Raw genomic sequence first — 21,263 nt, forward strand, 5'->3', positions numbered from 1 at the left:
CCAGGTTGAGGGAGGCCAGGGTGCCTGGGAGCAGCATTCCAACACCCACGTCTCTAACAGCTGGTGGGAGAAGGCGCTCACCTGCAGGGGAGGCAGGCTGTGCAGGGCACCAGGACACATGTGCCCGCGAGGGTAACAGGGCCCTGGCCACTCAGGCATAGCTCTGGGTGCACGGCCCGTCAGAGCCTCACTCTGGGCCTGGGTGTGGAAAGATCATCTTGCTCCCCACGCCCTCTCAGCTCCTGGAAAGGTCTGATTCAAGGCCAAGACCCTGAGTTAATTTACCTGGATTCTCTGACCATCTTTGGAGCAAGGAAATCTTGGGATTGGGCCGCACGTTCTGCACTAGGCTCTCTGTGTGCAGAGTGGGTGGATTCTATAGAACTGCCACTCAAGACAGAGCTAAAGGAAACATACATAAAAACTGGCTCAAACTCTGTTGTCCTGCATCGTTGCTCTCTAGTCAGGAGTCTACCATGGTTCCTGCTCTCCAGTTGAATCACATCTAATCTGCCTTCTCCCACCTCCACCCCCTGTACCTTTACACATACGTTCCACATTAAGGGCACTGATTTTACATATTTACTGTGCCTTTAAACATCCCATGTTGAAGCTCACCTTCTCCAACAAGTGTTCTCAGATTAAACCAGCCACATTTCAACAATCACTCCTTTATTCTGTACTCCTTCCGCATCTAAGCATACCAGTAATAATAGACGTTACATGTGGATCTCTGTGTGATTCCATCCCCCTCTAAGGGCTCTCCCATCTGCCATCTCACTTTTGATAGAATGAGAATTTTAATAGGAAAGGAACCTTGGCTGTATAGGGGGAACCCATTTTAGAGAGGAGCAAACTGAGACCCAAGGAAGGGAGTGACTTGGCCAGAGTCATCAGAGTGGATGTCCCAGCCACTACTAGGGCCCAGGCTGCCAAGTCAGAGTGTCTTGTGTTGCCATCCTTCCAGCCCTGGCACACCCTTGCAGCCTCCAGCGCATGCTAATGCAGCAGGCCAGTGTGGCTAGAGGCCTTTGCAGATCCAATCAGGGATGTTTAACACGAAGCCGAGGGCATTACAAGAAACAGTAAGTCCAGCAACTGTGTGCACAGGAGTTCCATGGAACTTGACTGCCCAATGCACAAAGGAGATTTCGATAAATGGGAAAGCATAGCATGTTTGTGACTAGGAAAACTTTATGTGCAAATGGGCCAGTTACCTGTAGGTTAATTTATAATGTCACACTCTTCAAAAGATTTGGATATTGGGAGGGAACTTATAAATGATTCTCAAGTTCATCTGGAAAAAATAAACAAATGAGAGTATTCTGTTTTTTAAAAACGAAGGGTGGGGCAAGGGTGAATGACAAATTTGTGCAACCAGACATTAAGTCAAATGACAAGGTTATAGTAAATAAAATGGTTTTGTACTGATCTAGAAATAGGAAGAACCTAAATGGAACTAAACAGAAAAACTACAAATTAAGTACTTAGTGTATGACAGAGATATCATTATTTCAAATAAATAGGGACATGATGAACTATTCAATAAATGATATTGGGATCATTGGTTGTCTGTTTAGAAAGTAATAAAGTAAAATATACACTAAATTTTAGTGTATACACTATACACTAAAATAAATTATAGATGGCTTAGGGTGAAATGTAAACAACAAAGCAGTAGAAGGGAACCTAGGTAAATATTTATATAATCTTAAGGAAGGGAAGGCCTCTAACCATAACGCTGAGGTGTGACTTCTGCATAAACAAAATGAAGACATAAACCACAGATTTTTTTTATATATAGTTATTATTTGTTATTATTTAGCTCTTATTGTTTTAAATATCTCTTACAAATAAACAAGAAAGAACATATCAATAGAAAAATGGGCAAAAGATATAAGCAGCTAATTAACCAAAGTTGCAATACCAGTGCTAATAATCAGGAGAAAACATTTGGCATCATAAGCATTCAAGAAAATACAAATTAATACCTCCATGAGATTGGCAAAGAGGGAAAGAAAAGATAATATCCAGTGTTGGGAAGGATATGAAGACACACTCATCTCCTCCTCACGGGAGTATAAATTGTTACGAATGTCCCAGCATGCAGCTTGACATTATGTCTCAGAAGCCTTAGCATGAGCATTCCTCTGTCACCCTAATTCTGCTCCCAGAAAAATAATCATAAGTGTGCATGAACAGAGATCTATGTAGAAAGATATTCCGTTCTATATCATTTACAAAAGTGAGATGTTGGGAAGCTATCACAATGTCCAACCAGAGAAAACCGGAGAAAGAAAATGTCTCAATAGCAATGCAGCCAGTGAAGATGACCTTGTCCTGTAACACTTCCTGAGTTGGGGACGGGTTCATGGTAGTGTCATTTATTCCTGTTGGGGACAGAACGGGGGCACAGCATAAAGGCTATCTGCCAAAGTGCTAAGGGTAGTTGTCAATGAGTGGTGGACTTACAGGCAACTTGGGATTTTTTTCTTTCTTTGCGCTTTTCTCTTCTCTCAAGTTTTCTGCCTTGAACATATGCTGCTTTTGCAATTTCAAAAATTATTAAAGTGAAAAGAAAAAGGTGTGACATGCAGTTGTAAGAATCTGGGTGGGATTTACTCAGGTGATTTTGAGAAACCTCTTAGGCACTTCCAATTGGGGTCTGGTGCCACTAGGAGAGGGGCATCCTAGAGGTGCCCAAACAATGATCAAAGGAGGTAAAGTGTCCTGCCCTTACTCCTGAGCCCTCCTTCCTATAAGGGCTTCAGTGGAATACATCTGAATGTTATTGTTTCACCATCTATTCTAGGTCTACAGAGGGCATTATTTTTGCTATGTTGTCTGAGGGCAAAATATAGACCTCCATTTGCAGGAAATATCTCAAAGATGGGTACACACAAAAAAGATCTACTTCAGGGGGGCAGTAAAAAGTAATGGCTTCCTGACTTTGCAGGCTAGGAAATACAGGCTCAGGACACATTAATTAGGAGACTTTGCAATGTGAGCTTTTGCCTTTCAGATACTATCTCCTTGACACCTGGGAGAGTAGACGATCCAATTCCAGGAGGAGGCAGTGTGGTTGTGAATTGTGACTTCTTGTTGAAGGGTACGATGTTGGCCGTCTTTCTGAGACATGATGGAGAATGGCCATGGCAGCCACCCAAATCGGGTTGTTGCCTATGTTAACATTATATACAGAAAACTATGAGTATGGTCTATAAAGATTCCAGCAAGAGACAGACTATAGCATGTAAAGACAGGGAAGTAAGTACATGTTTGGCAAGAGAGCCACCCAGCTGATCAGTTGTCCTTAAACAGAAATGTGCTGGAGAGAAAGAGAAAGACAAAAAATTATAAAGCCGGGTGCTATGGAGAGAGTGGCCAGTGCAGTTTGAAAACGAAGCAGCATTCGGCCCTTTTGGATTGACTCTCAATTCTGTTACAATCCTGAATCTATTTTTAAATTTCACAAACCATTAAAGAAGGCCATGGAGTTATGTTTATCAACTTAGGAAAGGAGAGCTTGGATTCAGAAAAAACAGTAATAATGTAAAACACAGCATTACTATAAATAATTCTTAAGACACTGGATAACTATAGATTTTGAGTTCACATTGGGAGCAGTGAGTAGATTAAACTTGAAATTTTTAATCCAGTGTATGCCTTGTGGACTTGCTAAGGAAATGTTTTTGAAAAACTGAAATACATGGGTGAGTCCAGTGAGCTGAATGGCCAATTCCAAGACTCTGTGGGCATTGGAGACTTGGTGGGAAGGAGTATCATTGAGATAAGTCACTGGGAGAATATGCCTTGTTCTGGAGTACATTGATTGTAGCTGTCTTACTTACATAAAAGCAACTTTGTTGGAAGCCCACAAAATCAGCAAGAAGGCTGGAGAATGGAACTTGGAAATGAATAGTAACCAAGGTGGCTCCGGGGAGCGAGGAAATGGGAATTAGAGAACCCACTTCAGAACAGGAACTGTGCTCAGCATGCCACAGTGGCCATGCATGAACTCCACCCGCATCATCTCTTTGTCTTCTCAAGATTCACATTTTAGGGAGAGAGGAGGTAAGGGAGGGTGAGGCATCTTATTGTGGCTGTAAACCCATGGTGGAAAGGTAATGTTTTAAAAAATCTGGGAGCTCTTAGGAGGGGGAAATGTTTGCCAGGCAGCCCTAAATTGTTGAGCACAAGCTAAACAAGGATGTGGATGTTTGGTTCAAGAGGAAAAAGAGGAACTATCAAAAGTAATATTATCCTGGATCCATTCTGTGGATAGATGGCTTATCCAAGTAATTAATACTGTCGGGATCCTGATTGCAAAGTAGTCATAAGGATAGAATGTGGTTTGACAGCAAATGTCAGATTGGTACCTTTTCTGGAAACCTTAGCATGCCACAAATTGAGCACCTAAAAAATTCCTTACATACCTGTTGGCTGAGGTAGAGAGGGCAACAAGGACACCTGCTTTTTCGAATGCAGCCTTGCTAATAAGGTGGTATCTGTATATATCACTTTAAAGTTTGTAACAGCAAAAGAAAGAAACACCAGGTATAGTTAGTTCAACTTCAGAAAAGCACTGTCTACAAAAATTCAGAGAAAAAAAACAGATGTGATCCCATGAGTAGAATTCTAAAAAGGAATATGTCTTGGGGAGGTCAGAAGGCTATGAGTTTGGTTCCCTATTGGTAGTCAGAGGGTGCATGAGAAAGACAAAGAATAAACATTTAGAGACTCAATTGCATTTGTAGAGGGGGATCTCTGGTGTACCATTTAAGGAGTAATGCAGAGAAGATCAGAAGAAAGACATGTCCCAAGAGGTAGAACAGCCCTACTGAATAGCACTTTGTTGAGTGAACAAGCAGGTTGGTGCCTCCCTGGGAGCAGGTGTTGCTCTGCAGGCTGGCAGATGTTTAGAGAATGTCAGGAAAACCAAAGGACGGGAGAAACTGAGGGATGACCACTTGGCTGTTGACCACACACACACACACACACACACACACACACACACAAAGCTTTTTAAAGCTATATTTGGGAACAAACACATAAAAAAGGAAGGAATAAGTTTATTCCTTGGAACAGATGGAACAATGTTAGTGCAGAACCAGGAAAAGATTAGGACTATGATTTTGTTTTTATATTTTCTGTCAAGAAGGAGCTTCAAACAAGAGGAAATAAAACATAGTAAATAAGAAATAGAAGGTCTTCTAGTAAAGGACCACCTAATGCCATAAATTAATTTTCAAGGGTACAAATGAATTATAACTCAGTATTCTAAGGAAGCTTGTAGCAAAAAAAAAAAAAAAAAAAAAAAATCTTTCTATCCTTGCTGGTAATTTTTTTTTTTTTTTTTTTTTTTACTTTTCTTTTTTCTATTCTTTATTGTTTAAAGTATTACATATAGTATTGCTGGTAATTCTTAAGAAATAATAACAAATAAAAAATGCTCAGAGAGTGGAAAAAGACAAATATGTTTCTGACTTTAAATAAGGAAAAAAAAACCTGAAGATTCTTTAGACTATAGATAAAACTTAATGACACTCCCAGGAGAACTCTAGACCAAATTATTACAGCAGATAGAGAATGAATACTTGGGCCCCTGAGTGAGTCATAACTTTATTTCTTTTTAAGTGTTACAGGACTGGTGAGGGAAATGCTGCCAGGGTAATGCTATCACGACAAGACAATAAGATTTCAGGAAGGAACATGACAAAAATCAAAGTAGTCAGTAAAACAAAATGGAGAAATAGGAGTTAAAAAGGGTGACTCGTTAGTGAGATGGAACAACAGTGACCTTGAATGAACGACCCCCAGGTATACCCTATACAGATTCACCTGTTAGCTTTGGGTAAGGGCAGGATGTTTTTAACCAGGGCATCCTCAGAAAATGTTCACCGATGTATCCATTGTATTCATGTTGACCTGGGAGGGGGTCTGTCGGGTGTACCAGTGGGATTGTTCTCCTTTCCTATGAGAATTTTATGAGCAAATTGAAGAAAGATATAGAAGACAGATTTATGAAATGTAGAAGTGACAAAGCCCAGAATGATAGCTGAAGTGTTGTTGAATGGTAGAATATGCAAAAGTATTGAACTAGAGTGATAGATTGAAGCCAACCAACCAGATTAAATTGAACAATGACACATTTAACAGTATTTAGGTTAAGAATAATGATTTCATTAGGAAGGATATGAGGCCAAGTTTGACAGTTTATGTGAAGAAAAGTTAGAGGCTGCAGTTGACCACAAGCTTACATAATCCAACCACATTCCAGAACTGCTAGAAAAATTTATGGAGAATTAAGTTACAATAGTGTAGAAATCAACTCATAGGAGGTGAGTTTTAGTGTGAGCTCAGAGGTCACACTGCCTGTTTTCGGATTTCCTCTCTGCCTCTTTCTAGGGCTGTGCCTTTGGGCAAGGCCCTAAACCTCTCTGAACCTGTACTTCTCATCTGTAAAATGGGTAGAATAATAGAATTATGTCATAGGGATTTTAAAATTAATTTTATAATTTTTATAATTAATTTTATAAATAATTTGGATGGTCTGTGTAAAACTCTCAGCACAGAGGCCAACACCTAAAGCATTTGGTCAATGTTTTTATTATTGGCGCTGTCATTGTAACATTCTAGTTACTGTTTTAAGAAGGTCAGAATCTGCCCGGCTCAGTGGTTGAGTGTCAACCTATGAACCAGGAGGTCATGGTTCGATTCCTGTTCAGGGTACATGCCCAGGTTGTGGGCTCGATCCCCAGTAGGGGGCGTGCAGGAGGCAGTTGATCAACAATTCTTATCATTGATGTTTCTATCTCTCTCTCCCTCTCCCTTCCTCTCTGAAACCAATAAAAATATATTTTTTTAAAAGTCAGATCTATCCTGAAGTATAAAGTTTATAGACTCTCTTGCTTAAAGAGGTTGTATAGGAACTTGGAGCACATAGTTGTTATGTATTGCTGTATAACAAATTACTCCAAAATGTAACAGCTTAAATTAATAAGCATTTATCTCATATATTCTGAGAGTCGGGAATTCAGAAGCAGCTAATCTGGGAGGTCTGGTCCAGGATCTCTCATAGCAGCTGCTGTCAATATGCCAACTGGGGCTGCAGTGTCATCTCAAGCCTTTACTGGGGGCCAGATAATGGCTCACTCACACAACTTTTGGCTGAAGGCCTGTGTTTTGCCACATGGACCTCTCCACTGAGTATCTTCATGACCTGGCAACTAGCTTCCCCCAGCGTGAGTGATCAAGAGAGAGAGCAAGTAAGGCAGAAGGTGCAGTGCCTTTTGTGACCTAGCCAGAGTCACATACTATCCATATTCTATCCGTCACAGAGACCAACCCTGAGACAGTGTGGAAAGGGACTTCACAAGGCCATGGATACCTGGAAGCAGGGATCACTGGGAGCCATCGTGGAAGCTGGCTATTACAGGGAGGATATCACCACAGAGACTCAGATTTGGTGGCTGACAGCAGATACATGTAAGGACCATTGTACAGACGAGGAAGACTTACTCTGTGTGGCTTCCAAAAACAGAATTCAAGCCAATTGCCAGAGATTTCTTTAGAGCTTCATTTATATTATTTTACTTTGGATGGAAAAGAAATGTTTCAGCAAAATATAAGGTCTCTGTTCCTGAACCAGTATGGCTTAGAGAAACTATTGACCTTGATTTTTTTTTTTTTTTTTGGCGGGGGGCGGGGGGGGAGGTCCTGTAATATTTCTCCTTTTAAGAACAAAGTTCTGATGTGGTGGGTTTACACTTAGGCCATGGGGTTTAAACCAGGAACTCCCAACTTTTCATGAGGCAAAGCCCTCAGATCATGGAAGGAGCAGGAACGCGGGCACTGAGTTTTCTCTTTGGGAATCCCAGCAGGCCTTGGAGAGAGGGATGAGGATGCAGCTCTGGGGGATGTCGGCCAGGTCGGGCTCACATCCACCAGGGGAAGCCAGCCTACAATGTGAACATGTGCAAAGGACTGCTGACACTGGGCTGGGGATTCCCGTGTAGAGAACTGAGGATGCACTCATGTTTAAAACAGCCAAGGAGGAAGTTTTTAAATGGTTGGTGGATGTGGTGAGGTGCTGTTACATTGGTCACCCTGTATACATATAATGTAGGAAATGCCTAGAAGAGAATGAAGTTCTTCCGGGAACATGAAGGGAGACCGTAGCATACCACTTTTACTCTTCCTTTCTCCCATCTGCCCTTGGACGCCCATTGATATGAGTGACCACTGCAATATGAAACTTTTTCTAATCTTATATCAGTACTTGAAGCTCTGAGGAATTTCTGCCACTGGATGTACAGATGCAATTCATCCTGCCCCAATGCAGCGACCACACACTCCTCTAGGAGGTGAAGGGATTGTCAAGAGCCCAACCTTGGAAGGCCAGGGTATGGGAGTGAGGGCAGGCCATGTGGCAGTGGAACTGGGGGAGGTATATCTGGAGCCTATTAGTGCCCCAGGAAAAGACACCGGTCAGGGCTACACTGAGTAATGAACTAAGCTCTTATTCCTGACGTGGCATGGGTGCTGGGCAAACAAAGGAAGGAAAGAAAAAAAAAACAAAACACCTTCTGACCCAAAGATACAACCCTCTGTGTATTTGCTTAGTCTCCTGCTTCTACCAAACAGATTCTTTACCTACTGAAAGTCAGTATATTTAAACTTTCTTTTTTATCTCTATTAGGGCCTAAAATATTGAACAGGATCCCACAGTCTCCGATGGAACCTCCCTAACTCCCAATCATACTTGACCCAGTAGATTACCCTAGGACTCCCATCACGGACTCCCGCCTTGTGGTTAAAGAAAAACCTACAGCTAGTTTTATTATACTCCTTTGTAAATAATCTGTTTTTATTTTCACCTCGATGCTTGTGAGACTTTTTCTTTGTAGTGAAAACTTGTCTAGTTACATGGGAAGTTAATGTTTTCAGTCTTAAGGAAAGTCTTGTTCAGCTTAAGAAAGTTCTTTTTAATTTCTTTGATAACGATGTGAACCTTAGTTTGCTTTGTTTTCTTCTTTTGGCCTTATTATTGTCTGTATATTGGATCATTTCGTTCTGTTTTTCAGATTTCTTTATTCTCCTCATGATTTTTGTCTTTGTGTCCTTCTGCGTTTGGGGAGAAATTTCCCAAGTCATTTTTTTTTTTCATTTCACTGATTTGATTTACTGTAATAACCAATCGGTTGCTCATAGGTCCATTGTGAATTCAAAACTGGTTGCCATATTTTTTCATTTCCTTGCAGCTGCTTCTTACTTATAGCTCCATGCTGTCATTTCACAGATGCAATGTCAACTTCTGTCTTGAAGACACAAATTAGGGATTATCCAACATCTCCCATTTCTTAGGAGTAGAGAAAGTTATGGAAATGCCTCAAGAATGTTCTTATATAATGAATCTTTTCATGTGGTCTGTAACTTCTTGCATCATCATTACAAAGACAAAGCAGTAACATGATTTATCTTACGTAGATTTAAATCTAGATTCCTAAAAGACCACTCTTTTATAAAACTACAGATAGATCTGTGAGTAAAACAATAAGAAGAAAAAGTAGTTTAAACAGTCAAGTTTATAATGTGAGGTTTTAATATTAATGATGTTTATTTTCAAGCTCTAAAATGTTCATTTTATAACGTTTGGAAAATTATGAAAGAAAAAATAATTGCCCATAATCCCACCACACTCTACATCTCAGTGTTTTTCCTCTGGAAGATAATCTTAACTAAAGGGCTTTTACCTTAGGGCAGCCAAAAGTCATCAATATAAAACTCAAATGAAAAAGGAAGAGTCATATTTTTGTCATGGGACAAAGTCCCAGTCACAAACTCACAGCAATGTTTTTAAGGGTACTGAGCTTTGCCAGAAATTTACTTCTGGATACCTCAGTTTCCTTGCTTCAAATGAAGAGTATCCTTCATCCATGCAGACTACAACCGCAGACTATAAATGAAAAAGGCATCTGTCAAAAGTTCTGAGAGCATAGATTGTTCTAGAAAAACAATTGTCCCGGTAGTGCTTACATGTATTTAGTGTAGAGTGTTTGAAGGGATTATGGTTCAAAGACTCAACAAGAGGAAGAATTTTTTCCTAAGGGTAAATTAAGGGTTTCCTGCCAAAAACTTCGCCTAACAATTTTTATATTAATAAAAAAGAAGAACAGAGACACTCAGATTCTGCAAAGCCAGGTAGCCCTGGGCTCCAACGGGGTTCTTCCTCCAACAAAGCCAAACCAGAATTCCCCGTCCAGCAGGGCTTGGCTCCAGTTCCCAGAGCCATTCACGTTCTGGTTCAACACTGGCTGATGAAAGCCAAACATAGATATCCTTGTTTACTTTGTAAATGGAAATTTGAAGTGAATTATTTTCAAAATGCCGGTTGACACCCAAGAGGATGTAATTAGAATAAGGGACTTTCTGGTTTGAAGATACGAAAGAAAGAAATGATCTGTCTCTTTGAAATGAAATTATTAAATAGTAAAAGAGAGAAAGGAGGTTTGGTTTTCAGTCTTCAAAGCAAAATCATGACCTGCAATTTTCTTAATTGTTTTTGGGGGGTTGGGGGAGTCTTAAAATTACTAAGGCCAAGGCAGGGATAGAAGGAGCAACCTGGGAGCTAGAGAGTGGGTTCATGAGGAGGAAGAGGAGCTTAGTAGGGAGGAAGCAGTCATCTGTGTCTGGTTCATTTCCCTTCTATTTCCATCCCATTTTAACCTATGATGGATCTAGAATGCAGTTTGGGGGTTACCTGGGGTATTTCACATGTGCCTCTCCCTTCCTCATGCCCCTTGAGGGAGGAAGTAGTGTTATTGGTTGAGAGCTGGGTGCAGGTAAGAAGCCAAGTTGAAAGCCATGTCTGCTTTGCATCTTTAGATGAATTATGCCCGGATTCTGGTTTTATCCCATACAGCACATGATTTCACTGAGATTTTAGATTCCTAAAGACTCTACTAATTAAAGCCATTTTGCCTTGGGACTTTTCGCTCTTAATTCTAAAATAGCCCTGAGAATTTCCTGGTAATTTCTAATTTTTTTATGGTCTCCATAAGGATTTCTTAACCCTCAACTCATTCATTCATATTCTCTCTCTCTCTCTCTCTCTCTCTCTCTCTCTCTCTCTCTCTCTCTCTCTCTCTCACACACACACACACACACACACACACACACATATCCTCTGAGGTGACAAGGTGATGTATTAGAAAGAGCAAGATCTTTAGAGACAGGCAACCATGAGCTCTGGTTTCGGTTCTGCCATTTACTAACTTAGCAGCACTGACAGCCTCACCTCCCTGGGCTTCACTTCCACCATTAAGACAGGGATAGCACTGGCTACCTCACAGGATTGTTGTGAGGATTAAGTGGAATTCTCTATATACCAGTCAAATGCTAGGCATAGTGCTTGCAGTTAGTAGACAATTTATTAATAGTAACTATTATTCATAATAATAATAATCAGCAGCAGCAGCAGCAGCAGAGTTCAGAAACTCAGAAAATCCACATTGGGTTAAAAGCTCTTAAATTCTTTAGATAGAATATGAACCTAGCCAAGTATATCTATGTTCGTGTTACCTGATTATCTCCTCCCTGTAGGACTAGTAAAAAGTACCAAAGGTGATGCAAATGCTGCCTTTGCTTTCAAACTAAGCACATGCAGGATGAACCCCATTGCGGTCAAATACCACTGGTGACTTTCTCTCTAAATGTGTACCTGTTTCCCCATCACACGCACATGCTGTGTCACTAACAACCATACCTTTGTAGGAGAGGAGAAAATATGTTGTCTGCTTCTTTACCAATCAATACCTTTCTTTCAATATGGTTCCCTACCATCCTATACCCCTTGGGTCTTTATCCAAGGAGAAATGACCAGAGGGAATTAAATTAACTCAGATGTGGCTTTTTGTTTAATGCTGCAAAAGCAATTCAAGAGTCTGTTTGAGCACTGCTGTGAGCCAGAAGCCCCCAGTCTCTTGGGCATGAGTACCATGTAGCCCAGAGGTTAGGGGCTCTCCAGGCCAGACTTTGTGGGAACCACCCTACTTGCAGCTACTCCTCAATTAACCATCATCCATAGACGTATAGAAATCTCTTTGTCATCTGTTTATGTTTTGCAGCCGCTGCTCCCTTGTGGGAATGATAAGTTCCATATGTACAGTTCCCCACTCCTTCCCCAGATAAAGCAATACTTCCTGTTTCTCCTAAAAGTGCCCCTTTCTGATGACCAGAAGCTGCCTAACAAGTGTTCTTCTTCCTCTGCCACATAATTTGTAGATTTTGATTACATGCCTTCCCATCATTTGTCTTCCTAGACTTGAATAGCATCCTGATTTTCTACAGCTCTTTATTCTCTTAAAATCAGAGAGAACTGAGATAAGATTCCAATTCTAGTACTTTCTAGCTACGTGTCTGTTGGCAAGGTTATCCAAACTGTAGTTTTGTTTTCTCATCTGAAAAATAGAGACTGGTAATGCTTGCCCCATAGGTTGGTTAGAGGTTTAATCTATTAGTACAGTATTCATGCCTGTAAGTGGAGGTAGAGGGGCCTAAAGCCAGTTTAAGATCAGGGTAAGGTTAAGGTCAAATAGGATCAGAATTAGCCAGTGTTTGAAAAGATTGCTGAAGAAATTAGTTACTCTGTGTTCAGGGATCAGGTTATAGAAAAAATATGTATTTTATAAGTATAGGAGTTACTCAGGAAATTGAGAATCTTGGGCTGAAGAATGGTAGTAACAAAATTGGCACTACCCTCCCCACCCCCATCAGGTGGGTGGCAGGAGGAATTGCAGCACTACGAGTTACTTTTCTCTTTCATTGCTTAACTAAAATGAATGTCCCTTCTCTCTTAAATGTTGGTGCTGTGAAGCCAAACTGTTGTCAAATTGCTTTATATCTATTCTTTTTTAAGTACTCACTGTTCTTGATTTTAAGAGGGTATGAGTTGAGTGATTATATTTATCTCATTCTACCACTGCACACATCTCCAAAACAGTGAAATCGAGTTCTCCTTGTTGGTCGGTAGTCCTTGAGACTGAGATGAGTTTCCCTCTCCTGCTATAAATGTAACTGGCATGACTTTTCTGCACTCTGCTGACTTCCACTGGTCATTTGAAAACTGCCCCCCTTGCTCTCTGCCCTCTCACACAGCCTCGGGAAATGCCCTTATTGATTAGCTTTCTTGACAGGCATTCCCCTCTGTGCTAAAGGTCAGCATGTTGCCACACTTGGTACTGACAACGCTCTTCCTCTTTGGGATCATTTGTAAAACTTCTCAGAGTTTTTATTGATAACCCTCCTCCCCCAAATGCCCGGGGATCAGGGTGCCTGCTCACCAGTTACTATCTGGAGAGGATCCTGTACCATTGGCTTAGCACTTCCACCACCCCAGGTGGTAGCCCCTCTCTACCAGCCTTTTCTTCACACACTGGCCAGCTGTGAAGGTTTGTGTGTTGTCTCCTGTGAGCTTGGAGTTCCATCCCTGTAGAATGGGCCACTGGTGGCCTGAAGTGAGCCTTCCCCGTCCCAGAACTGAGCCTAGAACTGTGTGTGATTCTAGCCTGGCCCTGCGGTAGAATGGAGGCCTTGGTACCTGGGAGCTTCAAAGAGTAGATGTCAGCTGTGTACACTCCCCTACTGTCACCAGGGGCTGCTTGCTGACTCCCATCTTTGTTAAGTTACTCTACTGCCTTTTCTCCTAGACATTCCAGAAACCTTCATTGGCTTTGCCTTTGTAGTGTCTAAGAGAGAAATTATTTAGTCCAAGGTCAAAAACCTTGGCTGAGAGTTCCTACTACAAAGCCAGGCGTCGTTATTAAATTGTCAGAAAATTATGAGAAACTTAGTCATGACATTTGAGGAAGTAATGAAATGGCTATAAATGATGTAAGCTTCCTAACGGACTAACATGTTTGCAACTTCTGACATCTAGAGAAGAGAGTGAGGAGCCGCGGCCTCAGCTGGCCGCCATCCACCAGCCCAGCAGAAAGTCCAATTAGGGCTGGTTTGAAAAGGAGGTGACTGTACTTGGTGGTGTGGATGCAGTTTCCTGGGGAGCAAGGCTATCAGAAGGAGCTGTCCAGATGGCTGCCTCCCCAGCCCTTCTGAACTGCAGAGACCCCCTCCTATGAATTGATTCCATGGTTTCCCTGCCCTTTGATTGCTATTCCAGGCCCTTTTTCCCATGAGTGAAGCTGGGCCCCAGCCCTATTAGTGGGTCCATGGTCTCCGGCCATAGATTTTCACAGCTTCCCCAGAAAACGGTGGTGTCTACAAAACATGCGTTTGGTTAACATGTTCGAGGCCTCTTGTAAATTTCAAAACAACAGGAACTGAGCAGCTTTGAAAAACTCTCGCTGCCGATGGGCTCAGTATGAGGACTTTTCTGAAAACCGGAACATTTGAGTTTCCAATACGCCCCGAGTGCTAATCAGACTTGGTGCCTGGAGCAGCCGAGTGCAGGGGCCAGAGCCCTGGGGTGTGGAGCCAGCTCTTCCCTCTGTCTGGACTTCCTGGGGGCCTCCTTGGAGCTTCCCCATTGACTTTCACTGCCTTCCTTTTCTAAGTCAGGGTTTTTCCCCTTTTAGGTGTCTAGGCTTTTCCTTGCTTCACTTGATATTTCCTGGAGTTTTGAGAAAGAAAAATTAAGAAGGAGAGAGGAAAAGAGTGGAGGAAGGTAGAGAAAATATAGGGAGAGGGAGGAAAAAAGAGACAGAGAGGCTGAAAGAGTCATTCTCTGGGAAGATGCTGGGAATCTGGGGATTTCCTTGTAAAGGTCATTGTTACCTAAGTTACTGAGCAAATCCTCAGTGACCACCTACCCTGCCTGGGTTCATGAGACACTGTAAGGACAGCACCTGGCACTCAAAGTGATAATTCCTCTCCTCCCCTCCTCAACTTCCCCAGAGACTCATTCCTCCTGGACTTCCTGAAGTTTCTGGGAACATCAGTAGGATGGTTTTGTCTGCCTGGCCTGACCATGCTGCGGTGTGCATTTCCTTTGCCTATTCTGGTGGTATCTGAGACAAACCCCTTTAAAAGCCCCAAAACAAGAACAGTCACTCCCCCCTCATGGTGACGTGGTCTGCACTTTGCACAGAGCTTTTAGGTGCATTAGTCCCCGAGGCTATCCAGGAGCGCCCCGATGCCACCCCTTGTCTCACCCTGAGGCAGCAGTCAGAGCAGAGGCCAGAATGTGGCTCACTCTTGGAACGGCTGTCGGTCCTCTCCTCCCTGTCCACATCCCCCAAAGCTGCAGAATGTGCTGTTGGAAACAGGACCCGCCCTTCACATCACACACATTAAACTTCTCCGGGTTAGAGGCCAGGACCGCACCCTTTGCGGAGTCTTGAACTAAACGGTCACTTTTAAGATGTTTGTGGTTATAGCAGGGGAGAGAAAGACATGTAGCAGAATAGGACCAGTTAAGTTGCCATGAGTGTGTGCGTTGTGTACTTACACATTTCTAGGTGGTAGATTAGAGATGAAATGTCTCCTCTGAGATGTTGGGTGTTTTTGTTTTTTTATTCCACATTGCCATTTACAAAAGGTTTTCTACAGCGATTCCTTTGTAATCAGGAAAAAGATTTTAAAAATCAAGTGAGCATGCTCATCGGCTAGCATCGAGCTCCCTCGGTCCCTCAGCACCTTTGGTTGCGTCAGACAGATGAGGTTGTAGAGGACTAGGAGCTCCCGTCCTCGCCTGGTCTGTGACTGCAGAGAGCAAAATCAGCACGTTAGCTGCTGTCGCTGTGATGGTGGCGTGGAGTGTCCTCGTCCGCTGGCCTCTTTGGCTTCTTAGTGAGCTGTGTGAAGGACAGAGATGGCTTCCATTGGCGGATGCTTCTGCATTGTCTTTGGGAGATGGTGAAGGATGTCATTCACCACAGCACATGAAGTCCCCTTCCGAAGCAGCCACAGAAGAGATAGTTGCTCTCTGTCCATAGACTTGGGAAAGCTGAGCCCGTCGTGCCCATGCAATATGGATACGTTTCTATCTAAAGCGCTGTATGCGTCCTTGCTTAGACTGCGAGGGGCCACAGAGCTGGATCCACCACTCAGCTTCGGCACACGCATGTGATTTTCTGATGCTTGTCTTTGTGCATGGCCCATTTATCTTCATTCCTTTCTCACTACCTATGCCTGTCTCTGTTTCTTCCTCTTCCCCCTCCCTCCCCTTCTCTGCCTCTTTCTCTGTCTCTCTCCCTCTGTTGTCTCTGTGTCTATCTCCCTCCTTCCCTCCTTCCTTCCTTTTTCACTTCCTATGTGTGTCTCTCCTCTCTGTCTTCCTCTCTCTCTCCCCCTCTCATACACGCATTCATGCACACACACATGCACACACTCATACACCTTTCCCATCTGCATCCTCTTTTTATGGTAGCATTTTTATAAAGCCTCCTCAAATCATTAATGAGAAGAGGCAAAATATCCATCTATATATATAAGAAGCTAATATGCAAAGTGTCCCCATGGGAGTTCGACCAGGAGACCGGGAGTTCTACAGCTTGCTATTACGTGTGCTGACCACCAGGGGACGGCGCGGAATGAAGAAAGACGCCTGTTGGCAGCCAGAAGCCAGGGAAGGGAGGCCCCGGCCAGCAGCCAGAAGGCCCCAATTGGCCCTAATTGCCCAGCCCTAGGGACCCTACCTGTGCACGAATTACATGCACCGGGCCTCTAGTAAATACATAAGACAGTGACAATGAGCCTACTCCTCACCAGTTTGGAGAGCAGTACTCCCAAAAGATGGATCCAGAAGTTTTCTTTCAGTATATTCTATTGAGCTGACACTTGACCACAAAAGAACTTGAGCAGGTTCAGGCTTTCGTGCTACAGGAGTTTGAATTACTGGAAGATGATCAGCTCCTAAAAGGATGCCTTTAGGAACCCCTGTCATTTTTGTCTCTAAGAGGCCTTTGTCTCCACCTTTTCTTTTCTTTTTTGTTACTGTTGTTTCCTGTGTAACACAAGCCTGTGTCTCAAACAATAATGAATTTCCCGGAGGGCAAACGGTACTGTATATGAAATCTATCTCAAACCTGACTTTTAAAAAAGCATCTGGAGAGCATGCCTCACAGACTCCTGGGCCCCGCCCGAAGATCCCAATTCAGTAGGTCTGGTGTGGGGCTCAGGAACTTGGCTTCCTAACAAGCTTTGGAAGGTGAAGCTGCTGGTCGACAGAGTCCAGCTCCAAGTCCTGGCAAGGGACTCCCTCCAGCCACACAGAGGTGGTTGTCTAAATGGCCTTTTGTAGAGCTTATCAAAAGCCTTTTTTAAGGTCTAAATCGAATCAGATTCGCTAGTCTCTAGCCCCTTCATCTTGCCACGTTCACTCCATGACAAGTTTAGTAAGCACAGAGGAGCCAGTTATGTGAATTTCAGCAGACCTTTCCAGTGTCTACTCTCAGCGAGTGCCCAGCCTTTTATCAACCACCCAAGGCTGGGACTTGCAGGTAACTGATCAGCCAAGGCAGTTGGCCCTCGTGTCCTGCAGGCTGCTGCTGGACAGGGATGTGCTGCTGCCAGGAGGAGCAAGGCCGGACGGCAGCCCTGGGTGGACATCTCCACCTGGCTCTGGGCTTCCTGTTTTGTCTTCACATGTGAAAGTAGCTATCCTTAAGGGCTAAAGGGGACATTTGGACTTTTAGTCACACTATACTGAATTTAAGGAGGGAGAGGGAGATTATGTACTAGAGTGGGGGGGGGGTTATCACATATAGGACTTCATTAGCATCTTGGGTTGTCAGCGATGGTAACAGCAACACTAACAGGTGAGTGATGTGTAACAGGCAGTCGAGTACAGTATGGATCAAGCTTTGTCTCATTCAGCCTCAGAGCCGCCCATAAGGCAGGTGGAGTCCCCATCTTGTAGAGTCCCAAGCAGGCTGAAAAGATCAAGTACTTCCTCCAGGTCGCAGAGCCAGGATTCAAACTTGTGCCTCTCTTTCTCCAAAGCCCGTGCTCATAACCACTAAGTCTCTCTCATCTTCTGCATCAAGGATTCTGTTGTAGTTTGAGCCTCTGCTTTTTCCACTGGAATTATGAGATTTCCAAAATTGATACTTCTAGAAGCCATTCATGAATAGAAAGGCAGCAATGTGAGGTTGATACTCAGTGGTGGTCTAGAATCCCACAATATGAAATGGTCTGCCTTTTCTCAAAGAGCAAGAGCTCCAAGAACATTTTTTCCAAAAAATGAGTGGGAAAGACCCACTCCCCAAGTACCCAGAACACAAGCCTAAGAGGACCTTTTGAAAGAAGCAACAGAAACTATCTACCATGTCATCTTGAAAGAGCTACCTATCTCACAGGTTATGTGGACAAAACGAGGCTATTGGCGTCTAATTCGATAAATCCAAAGTGATGCCCTTTGGGGTGGTCCATTGATATGTTCATGTATTTTTCCTTACAGTGCCCCTGGCTGGCTATTTTTATTCCTTCCTGAAAGCCAAGGAAGGAAAACCCTGAAAGGTTTGGTAATGCCCCTGGCTCTTTAAGTCTTTTTTTTTTTAATTGATTTCAGAGAGGAAGGGAGAGGGATAGAGAGATAGAAACATCAGTGAAAGAGAATCATTGATTGGCTGCCTCCCATACGCCCCCCACTGAGGGGGATGGAGCTCGCAACCCAGGCATGTGCCCTTGGCCGGAATCCAGAATCGAACCTGGGACCCTTCAGTCCGCAGGCCAACACTCTATCCACTGAGCCAAACCAACTAGGGCTGCCCCTGGCCCTTGAGAGTTATGCGTGTCAGGGCTGTGAGTAGGACCGGTCTTTCCCCCGACTCTGTTCTCTTTCCCTCCCCACCCCCCTCAAAGCTTTCCCATTACTGTCTGTGCTGCTCCCAGGTGGACTTCTGTGCCTAAGTCATCTTCATGGCATAATCACCCATGCCCACCACCCGAGAAGCCCTGCTACCATTTGCATGTATATCCTTTCTAGCCTTTATGTTTGTTTCAGCACAATCATACTATACAGACCATCTTGAAAATGCACCTAATTTCCAATAATGTATCATGAACATCTTTTTATATCAGTAATGCAAAAGCATCGGTTTAATGGTTATCTAGTACTCTTTTGTACCTCTCTTCTGGTTTCTTGTGTTCAAAACAAATTTTTATGAAGGCTATCTTTAAAATTTGGTCACTGTTGCCCGGCCAGTGTGACTCGGTAGTTGAGCATTGACCTATGAACCAGGAGGTCATGGTTGGATTCCTGGTCAGGGCACATGCCTGCATGGCAGGCTTGATTCCTAGTAGGGGGGCGTGCAGGAGGCAGCCAATCAGTGATTCTCTCTCAGCACTGATATTTCTATCTCTCTCTCCCTCTCTCTTCCTCCCTGAAATCAATATTTTTAATTGTAAAAATAAAATTAAAAATGGTCACTGTCACTTTGCAAAGCAAAATTAGGGTAGTAGGCTTTAAATAGTAAAATGGCTCTGGTGTCTCTGACTCACACAGAATCTGGTGGGGAGGTTGTTTTATTTTCTACAAAGGTAAATAAATAAAGCCCTGCTGGCAAGCACACGATGTAGAAGGCACTAGCCCTGGACTGGCTGGGAGAGAAGTGAGAGCTGTGGAGGGCATGCCGGTACAGACCAGAAATCCCAGCCGGCCCCTCCTACCAGTGGGACCAGCAGATATGTCTTTCTGTACTCTGGATCTGAGCCAAATGTCTTTTCTCTCCCCAGCAAATCCACCTATGGCTGCAGCTGTCGTGTCCTACTTTAATGATTGCCCGGATTCCCACAGTCAGTTCTGCTTCCATGGAACCTGCAGGTTTTTGGTGCAGGAGGACAAGCCAGCATGTGTGTAAGTGTCCCCTGGTGTCCTGGGGTTCTGGGGCGGGGGGCAGCCCGGCAAACAATTCAAAGAACATTTCCCTCCACGAGACTCCTGGAGCCTGACATGTTGGCGGGTCAAAACCCAGCTGGTGTAAAAGCCCAGTCCAGAGTTACTGAGGCAGAACCTCCTGGGAGCCTGGAGCCTGGTAATCTGCATTTTAATAAGCATCTCAAATAACTACTACTCGGTTCAGCAAAGTCTGAAAATTCCTGGGTTCAAGTTTAATTCACAACTTAGAAATGTTGGACGGCAAGGCACTGGGTTGGATCTTTAGAGTAGCCAGAGTCTCTAAGATGAGGTCTCTGCCCTGTAGCATCTTTACATGCAGCTAATAAGCAGAAGTACATGCAAAGGGTTAGTGCATATAAGTGGCAACAGAACAAGGAAGAGCCTGGAAATAAAGACGCACGCCAGGGCCCGGCGGTTTCCACACTAGGCTGAGCCCCCTGCAGCGGCTTCGTAAAGAATACCTGAGCCCCGCCCCAACCTCCTGAATCAGAATCTGTAGGAATGCGACCCGGGAGTCACATTAGTTAAGAGCCACCAGCCATGGTTAGCCGGACTGGGGAAGAAAGGCTCTGAGGAAAGCTTCCCAGAGCAGGTTTGGGGCTGTGCTGGTGGGGAAAACAGAGGTTACTCCAGGCTTGAGTGTCAGGGACCTGCTTTAACAGGTCAGAGCGGCTACAGCAGGGAGGAGATGAGGCTGAAGATGAAGGGGAGGCCAGGGCCTGTTGGAGATGAGCCTTTATTCTGTAGGCAGTGAGAGCCGTCGGTTTTGGAAAGGGATATTTTAAGAAAATTGATCTGTCCATACTAGAAAACTGTTAGGTGGCCTTACGCCCAACATGGCACTGTTGATATTTGGGGCTGGATACTCCTTTGTTGCAGGGGCTGATCTGAGCATTGAAGGATGTTAGCAACATCCCTGGCCTCTACCGACCAGATGCCAGCCAGTAGCACCACCACTTCACAGTCATGACCATCAAAAATGTCTCCAGATATTGCCAAATGTCCCGATGCAGACGGCAAAACCACCCTTTCCCCCCTTAAGAGCCACCCATATGGGTAACTTCACCCATATGAAGTTACCATTCTAAAGGTTGAAAATGGTTGAAAGTCAGCAAATTCAACGTAATAGTTCCAGTAAATAATACTAAATGTTAATAAAAGCTAGCATTTGTTGAGCTTTTGTTCATGCCAATCACCATTCTAAGCACAATCTGTGTGTTAACTCATGCAATCCTCATAATGATCTCGTGACGTAAGCACAGTCAGGCTGAGTCCATAACCATGGTGCTTAAGGATGTCAGATGTGCCCCAGACTCCTTCGCCCTCATTAGGGAAGCCCCGCTCACCTTACTTGACCCCCTGGAGTGAAGAGAGGCCCCAGTTTTGAGTGTTGTATGACAGTGAC

At 43.7% G+C, this 21,263-nt stretch overlaps 1 protein-coding gene across 3 annotated transcripts in view; it reads left to right on the forward strand.

The window, feature by feature from the left end:
* The window catches only part of TGFA (transforming growth factor alpha), a 97,442-nt gene that overhangs the window by 56,433 nt on the left and 19,746 nt on the right, over positions 1-21,263 (forward strand). For all 3 annotated transcript variants that reach the window (XM_036334203.1, XM_036334205.1, XM_036334204.1), the window contains one exon: positions 19,696-19,816. In XM_036334203.1, the coding sequence (XP_036190096.1) occupies positions 19,696-19,816 (121 nt within the window). The remainder of the gene's footprint in view (positions 1-19,695; positions 19,817-21,263) is intronic.

Source organism: Myotis myotis, unplaced genomic scaffold (assembly GCF_014108235.1).
Source record: "Myotis myotis isolate mMyoMyo1 unplaced genomic scaffold, mMyoMyo1.p scaffold_m19_p_14, whole genome shotgun sequence".
NCBI classification, from domain to species: Eukaryota; Metazoa; Chordata; class Mammalia; order Chiroptera; family Vespertilionidae; genus Myotis; species Myotis myotis.